The 8,817-nt window shown below is 38.0% G+C and overlaps 1 protein-coding gene across 1 annotated transcript; it reads right to left on the bottom strand.

Annotated features, from left to right (window-relative positions):
* Nucleotides 1-932: 932 nt before the first annotated feature.
* On the bottom strand, nucleotides 933-4,157 carry LOC141632401 (uncharacterized). The gene is made up of 7 exons (XM_074444951.1): nucleotides 3,989-4,157; nucleotides 3,431-3,697; nucleotides 2,851-3,319; nucleotides 1,730-2,375; nucleotides 1,588-1,670; nucleotides 1,198-1,491; nucleotides 933-1,083 (listed from the first exon to the last, which is right to left on the bottom strand). The coding sequence occupies exons 1-7, from the start codon at nucleotides 4,155-4,157 to the stop codon at nucleotides 933-935; spliced, it is 2,079 nt and encodes a 692-aa protein (XP_074301052.1).
* Nucleotides 4,158-8,817: the final 4,660 nt, after the last annotated feature.

The following is an 8,817-nucleotide window of genomic DNA, read 5'->3' as shown; positions in this document are numbered from 1 at the left end:
AGATTAGAATTAACCTCCGATCCTAGCAATTTGGCTTAAGAACAAATATCGAGATCGATATTCTCCTAATCGTTGCACCCAAGATACTCCGAGAAATGCCCCTTTTTTGCTAGAAAAGAACCCTAGTTTCTAATGATTTTAGGGTTTTGAGTGATGAGAGTTTTTAGGTTAAAAATCAAGTGAGAAAATGATTCCCTTCTCTCCTCTTTTAACCGTCCAAATGGGAGAAAAATAGGGAAGAAATTTTCTTCCTTTTTTTTCTTCAAACCGTGAATCCCAAAATTAGGAGAAAAATCTTCTTATTTTAGGTTGGTTTTATATTGTATAAAATGTGTATATTTATCAATTGTCATTTATGTCGTCACGTATTTAATAAGTCCCCACACAACAGTTTGTAGTCGATTTATTAATACTGGTCTGTCAACATTTATTATGACAATTTCGTATAATATATACATTAACTATAAATATCGCATATTTATAATTTGCTAATTAAATATAACCGTTTATGTTTAATTACGAATTAATATCTTAATTCGTTTAAGCTACCATTATATACATTAATTAAATATAACTGTTTATATTCAATTTACGAATTAACAATTAATTCGTCTCAGCTGATATTATTTAATTGTATTAAATAATCGTCTCATCATCACATTGACTAACTTTTTAGTCAAATACTTGGACTAACCTTTTAGTCATAAAAGACATCAATGTGATTATATTTTCATATAATCACATCTCTCAAACACATCCTTTAGGTGTGACTTTTAGGGACCAATTGATCACCGACATCAGTATGATAATAACGTCTAACTTCTAGCAAGCCAACCGTTATTAGTAAACGTTAATCAACTGATAAAATACTAAGTATACCCTGTGAACCTATAAGAGATTTATACACGTTATCACACTAACTGTGGAGGACACTAGCTCCAACAGAGATGACTCTCCTCTGCTTCCCCACACAACAGACAAGTTGCATCAGGAACAATGCCTAATGCCAGCAGCGTATCCTTCAATTGAAGGCTTTCACGAGCTATCAACCAGCCAATGAACTGGTGTTTTGGAATACACCAGCTATTCCAAAGAAACTTATGCCATACTACATTCTGAAATTTTGCTCTTATAAGTTCATATCCACTGCTGATTTAATAGCCTTTAGGATCCAAAGTCCACTGATGATTTGTGTACCCATGAGCAAGTTTAGTTTTAGTTCTGCAAATGACCTTCCAACCCCAGCTAACATCTTCATTGGGATTATAGTCATTCCAATCATCTCCTTTTAAATACACTTGGTGAACCCATTTGACCCATAACCTATCAGGACAAGAATATATCCCCCATACAAGTTTTCCTATTGCAACAATGTTCCAGGACAGGCTATCCCTGATGCCCAACCCACCTTCATCCTTTGGAGAGCACACTTTATCCCACCCCACAGGGGGTACCCTGATATAATCAACACTGTCATCCCAAAGATAGTTTCTACATATAGCATTAATCTTATTCAAAAATCCTTTAGGAATAAGGAAGATGTTGATCCATTAGTTGTACAGAGTAGTAAGGACAGAATTTACTAACACCAATCTGCCATAGTAGGATAGCTTTTTGGTCCCAAATCGTCTAATCTTGGTGATAATCTTTTCAACAAGTATTTGCCAGTCCTGTGTAGTCAATTTCCCACAGGTAATTGGTATTCCCAAATATCTAAAAGGTAACTGACCTTCAATAAATCATGTGACTTGCAACACATCAGCTTTGATTTCCTTAAGACTCCTTGAAAGTAAGCATTAGTTTTAGTAGCATTCATCTGCAACCCTGATGCTTGAGAGAAAGTACTGAAGGATCTCAATAAAACCATAATAGAGCCAATATCACCCTTACTAAATAAAAGAAGATCATCAGCAAACATAAGATGTGATAAACTCAGTTTCCCACACATTGGATGAAATTTGAATGCCATAGTATCAGTTGTGTAGGCAAGAATTCTACTAAAATACTCCATGGCCACAGTAAATAACAAAGGAGAAAGGGGTTCCCCTTGTCTCAGCCCCTTTGCTCCTTTAAAATGTCCAAATGTATCTCCATTTAAGACCAAAGAATAAGTAGCAGTAGACATACACTCCATAATTAGGTGGATCATATGAGTAGGGAAGTTCAGACTATTCATCATCTGTTCAAGAAAAGCCCAACTTACAGAATCATAGGCTTTCTGTAAGTCCACTTTAAGCATAAATCTAGGTGAAGCAGCTCTTCTATTATAACACCTGACTATGTCCTGACAAATTAAAATGTTTTCAACAATGCTCCTCCCTTTAATAAAGCCACTTTGATTCTCACTAATAATGTCAGGGAGTATAGCAGCAAGCCTATTGCAAATCAGCTTAGAGATACATTTATAAATCACATTACAACAAGAAATTGGTCTAAACTGGGTAACACTATGGAGCAAGTCACATTTAGGGATGAGGGTTACTAAGGTATGATTTATTTGTCTTAAGAGTTTCCCTTCATGAAAAAAAATCCTGAATGGCATCACAAATATCCCTCCCCACAATGTCCCAGGAATCTTTAAAAAAGGCACTAGAATAGCCATCAGGCCCAGCAGCCTTGTGGCTAGGAATAGAAAACATGACCTTTTTAATTTCAAAGATCGATGTGTGGAGAAAGTAGAATATTCGGTGTTCCACAAGACAAATTTGTCCCCCTCGCACACACAGCCTTACACACTTGCCTGGTCTCAACAGAAGTACCCAAAAGGGAGGTGTAGAACTGCAAGAAAGCATCCTGGATGCTATTAGTATCCTCACACAAGACCCCCTGAGTATTAGTTATATTCAAGACCTTGTTCCTGGCCGCCTGACTTTGATTACTTGATGTAAATATTTGGTATTGCTATCTCCTTTCTCCATCCAGGTAACCTTAGATTTCTGCACTAAAAATTCATGGCTAGCATTGGCCAGAAATCTAACACTATTAGATGCATCTCTCTCCATCTCAATAAGCTGAATGCTTTGAGGTTCACCCCTTAACCTATCTTGGATATACTCCAAATGCATCTTAGCTCTATGGAAATTATTTTCAATATCAGCAAAACTCTCCTTATTCAGCTTCCTAAGACGGCACTTCAGATTCTTGAGCTGTCGAGTCAGAATATACATCTTTGTGCCAAACCATTTACCTTTCCAGTTAGACTGAACACAAAGTTTGAAATTCTCAGCTTGACTCCACATGTTGTAATATTTAAAGCTTCTTCTTTTCTTATCTTTATCATCAAAGGCTTGAAGTACACATGGGGTATGATAAAAAATGCCTTCACAGTAGAAGAGAGCATAGACAGAAGGATGATCAGAGAGCCATTGATGACTGACCAGTACTCTATCTAGTCTACTATAAACCCTAGTAGCTGGGTCCTGTTAATTACACCAAGTGAAGAATGACCCACTAGCAGGGCTATCAGCTACCTCACATTCATCAACACAGGCCTTGAAGTCTTCCATTTCCTCCACAGTATTATTGCCCCCCAATCTCTCAGCAGGCACCAGCACAGTGTTAAAGTCACCACAGATGACCCATGCACCCTGAATGTTCCTTTTAAACATACACAACTTATCCCACAATTCTTTTCTCTCCTGGGTCCCATTATAAGCATAAACCATAGTTAACCAAAAACAATAACCAGACCCCAAATCTGTAATACTCATATGAATGAACTGAGGATGATACTCAAGAAATTTGACACTAAACATATAAGGTTTCCATAAAATCCAAATTCTCCCTCCTTTGTGTAGATGAGTATTAGTAGAAATGCACCACTGACTACATAAATTATTCCTAACACGATTTTGAGACAAAGGCTTTACCTTTGTCTCAAGGAGGCCAAATAAACCTATCTGATGATGATGCATGAACCATTTAATATTATTTTGTTTAGATAGGCTATTATCCCCCTAACATTCTAAAATCCCCAATTATACATTACCCCCCTGAGGAGGTAATGCACTACCATTTGTACCCACTCCCACTTTAGGTGTAGCATTATAAAGAGATTCCATGAAAGTGTGCTGCCCAAATTTAATAGAACTCCTTCCAGCCTCCAGAATTTCCTGCCTACTAAGCCTAATGATGTTCCTAGCAGGGGTATTGTCCATATGGTATTTCCCATCTCTACTCCATGACCACTTGAAACTGGTTAGGCTTCTCTATAGGAGTCCTAACAACTATCTCAGGAACAGGTGCATTGGTAACAACAGGAGGAGTGGTTGTTATGACCATAGTGGGAGCAGCAGTAGGCTTAGATTTCTGTTTAGGCCTCCACTGTTGCTTCCCTTTCTGCTGTGCTACCACTTTATGAGCTCCATTATCCTTTGGTTTCTTACACTTTTCAAACTCATGTCCTATCCCCTTACACTTCACACAAAGTAAAGGTTTCCATTCAAACTCAACCTTAATCTGAACAAGACATCCACCCTCATCCAGAAATTTGATAGATTCAGAGATAGGGGTACCAAATTTAACATCAATTATTACCCTGGCAAATCCTAATCTAGTCTTATCAGTCGTAGCAGCATCACATCTAACAAAGGTACCCAATAAGCCAGCAAGTTTAGGCAGACTCTTACCCCAAAATTTCAAAGGGAGATTATGCAGTCTTACCCAAACTGGTACATCTTTCACTTCAGACTTCTTCAGCAGCACATCCTCACTCCACGGCCGAACAATGAACGGCTTATTATCGAAGAGAAAGTGACCCTGCTGAAGAACTAGGTCCCTTGCAGCAACTGTCTTAAACCTCACCAAAAACACACCATTCGGGCAAAAGGAGACTCTGTCAATCGGAAATTTCGCCCATAGTCGTCTTAGGAACCCCTCCACCACATCTACAGGCGAATTTGCACCCAGAACGAACCCATAGGCAGCAGTCTTCCAAAATTCCAGTTCATCCTTTACATCCTCCTCTGTGAGGCTTAGTAAAGCACTTGGCTCTTCAGCAATGGCACCCTATCGTTCCTTACCCTTGCTACGGCCTTGAACAACCCAGTCAGATGTTGTCTCAGGAACCGTTTCAATCACCATTTGATTCTCAAGGACCAAAGCTTCCAAGTCATACGGGGCAATTCCAACCACTGTATTGATATTAACTGTTTTCCCAATACACAGTCAACCACGAGGTTGAGTAGGGACTAACTAAACAATGCACAATAATAATAAATCCAACTCAGTCAAGCTAATCGCATGTTATGGTAACACCCATAACCTTCAACCATCCATGTTATGCTCCAATCAACACTACTCCCCCAAAAATCCGTCTTAACGCTTCCTCAGCTCCGAATGTGCACATCTCTAAAGTAGTGAGCCTACTAGAGAAGAGACTCGAGGGGCGGCCAGTGATCAACTGATGCCACAAGGACTAGCGGTTCCTCAGACCGGACCCTTCAAAATTGTAACACCCCGTAATTTCGGACCGTTATTATATTGCGGAAGTAATTTATTAATCAAGTTGAATTTAATATTTATGTATTTGAAGTAATAATAATTCAATGAAATATAATTCTATTATATTTTGAAGTAAAGTATTTATTTTGATAGTTTCGAAATGTTTAAAAATAGTTTAAACCATGTAAAAACCTTTTATTTCGAAATAAGGGCATATTGGGGAAAATGGCAATTCTTGTGAAAATTGGGCAAACGATTTTGGAAATAGGTCATATGAGTACTCAATCTTCTTGTAATCTCGTGTTTAAGAACTTTGGCATTGTCGGAATTTGCATTTGACAAAAACGGTTTAATTATATCGAAACGAGCCAAAAAACCGACTAATAAATTCCGCCAAATACCCGCTCCTTTCCCCCCTTCCACGGCACACCTCCTCCCCCCTCCTTCCCTTTGGATTTTTCTTTTCCAACTTCATCCTCCTTGAACATTCTAACATATTCTAAACTAAAAACACCATTTTCATACCAAAACCTAAGCTTTCTAAGGTGATTTTCATCATAATTCACTCATTTCTACTCCAAATTTCATAAGGATTACATATTTGGAATCCTCTCTTCATTTCCAACATCCTAGTATGTTTTAAATTCAATTTCCCTAAATTTATTTTATCCACCATTTTTAGGGTTTTGATTATAGTGCTTATTATTGTATTTTTATTGTTTATTTAGGTGAAGATTTAGAAGACGAGTTTGGAGACTCGTACATAGTTGAAGATAGTGGCTAGCATGTATATTAGGGTTTGGTGTTCAAGGTGCTAATTGCTCATTCTTAGCTAAAGGTAACATATTTCGAGTTACTCGACGAATAAATGTCACATTCTTTGCTTTTTGTATGTTTTTGTGAATGTTATTTGAGTGGTTTGTTTCACATGAAAATATGGGTTAAATTCATGTCTTTTATAAGTATAAGTTCACATATTAGTATGGAAATGAAATGGGAATGATTAATTGATGCTTAAAACGGTGTTAAATGAACAAAAACGGAGAAACGGAGGATTAGGGGTGGCGACCCAACAGAGCCGGCAGTTCGTGCAGCCCACGGCAGCCACAGGTTGGCCCGGGTCGGCCCGTTGCTTGTTTTCGCGATTTTTCATGCGTTGTTCATCGTTTCGGGTTTATTAATGTTATATTTAGTATAAGTAACATATGGGTAATCTTATGAAATGAATAATGTTAGTAGTAAATATAATGTTGGTGGTAAAATTATTCTTATATTGGTAGTTTGCACATGTTAGGATAGGTTATGACATGAAATTGTAATGAATAGGCTTGAAATAAATTTTATAGCGATAATTGCAATGTTTGGATGATTATGCCGAAAACTGAGCCCTTAGTCCCTTTGACTGAATCGATGTCAGTCAATTATGTGATTGGTCAGCCGCGATTGAACCCGTACCTGTCGCAGGGCTGGGGTTGCGGGTAAAAATTCGGTTGGATGAATTATAGTGTGAATTGGATAATTGGCCTTATTCTTGTTTTAGGCCATTTATTATGTTTTTATTTCACATATGTTGTTGGTTGATTTGAATGGTTTCTTATATTGTAGAAACGGCCCTAGATTCCCTGAAACCTTTAATATTGTTAATATTGCTTGAAATGGAATTGGTATTGAATACTTCTTGCAGGTTGTGTGTTTGTCATAGATAGGCCTTTATAGTCTTTGACGAGTATATGTTCACTGCTTAATAGCCTTTGTGTTCCTGACTTGGTGGGTTTATATCCAAGTTGGGGCATGACCTCGTTACTTATTTTGAGAGTAAGTGGTCAGCTTAAGTACTAGCCAACCCTTTGGTGGACTCCTTAGGGTACTCACATGGTTTTATTAAAATTGTGGGTCTTGGGTGCGGTGGTGTGTATCCGCATGTCTAGGTCTCAAGGGTGATTTAGGACTAGGGTTGTGTTGTGTCTTGGCCATGTTTTGATAGAACCTCGAGCCAAGATACCGGTTCGATTACCTTCCCTACCTCGTGGTATAGACTCGAGTTACAGAGTGACTATTGACCGTGCTAAGAACTTATGCCTGTCTTTGATATATTGTCCTTTCTTGTATGGTGACTTTATGAATTGTAATAGGTGAGATGCAAGCCGGTTACAATTGATAAAGTTTGGATTACTGTTTGTTATATGTTTCACATGATAGTTCGAATTGGTCAGCTTAGTGTTCATATGTTAGAATACTCGATAATTAAATTATTTATGATGTTGTTTACATGTTTACATGTTACATTAAATATGACATTTCGTGGCTGGGAGGACTCGAAGTTACTCCCCACTGAATTGTGGCTTTCGTGTTTGTATAAAATGCGATTGACAGGTTGATGATGATTAGATGGGGTACACGGACGAGCTAGTGAGCAAAAGAACCTTGGACTTAGTTTGGTTATATTTTGTAGTAAACCTTTAAACATATGGTTGTGTTTATATTTTGGAGGGACATATGTCTCCCTCTTTTACTTTGGTTTGTATCACTTTATTCTCGCGACTTTAGCAATGTTATGTAAATTAGTTTGTTAGTATTTGCAGGTTTTGGCACTCTTCATTTGGAAATGTTTGTGAATGGTTTAGAAAAGTTTTAAAAATTACAGGTTTTATCTAGTTGAACCAATTACAAACATATCCTGTCAGTTTTTTTGTAGAATTTACGTGTTTATTTAACGCTAAAAATGAGGGTGTCACAGTTGGTATCAGAGCTTGTTGCTCCCGACGCACGTTTGTGCACCCCACTTAAAATCACTTGACCTTTAAATAATAAACTTGAGAGATGGGTAGGATGGGTAGATTTAGGATTTTATGTGGTAGCCTGTTTGTGATTGCTAATTGTTAGGTACTAATTAAATTTTCTCTTTTGCAAGATGGCTCCGCCAAGAAGAGTGGATGATGCTATTTTACAAGCTCTTACTCAAATCCTCCAAAACCAACAAAATCAGCAGAATCAACAAGCTCCTCCTCCTCCCCCGCCTCCTGAGGGTACTCCAGGTACCTATACTTGGGTGGCTAACCAATTAACCCGAAACAACACTCTCACTTATGGTGGAGAAATTGATCCAGTTGCTCTTGCGGGGTGGTTTCGAGAGTTAGAGAAAAGCTTTACGTTGTATGATGTTAAGAAGGAACATAAAGTGAAGCTGGCATCTCACTTCTTAGTAGGAGAAGCAGATCGATGGTGGTCTATGACTGGGCCTACTGTTTCATCTGAACCGGGTTTTGACTGGGAACGTTTCAAGGAATAAGTGGAGGCCCGATTTTATCCGCAAGAACTTAAACAGCAGAAGTTGAAAGAATTCATGGAATTAAAGCAAGGAAGCCTTCCTGTTCA

The sequence above is a fragment of the Silene latifolia genome, chromosome Y, assembly GCF_048544455.1.
Source record: "Silene latifolia isolate original U9 population chromosome Y, ASM4854445v1, whole genome shotgun sequence".
NCBI classification, from domain to species: Eukaryota; Viridiplantae; Streptophyta; class Magnoliopsida; order Caryophyllales; family Caryophyllaceae; genus Silene; species Silene latifolia.
The sequence above is the reverse complement of the archived record's forward strand: the minus strand, read 5'-3'. Positions and strand labels throughout refer to the sequence as shown.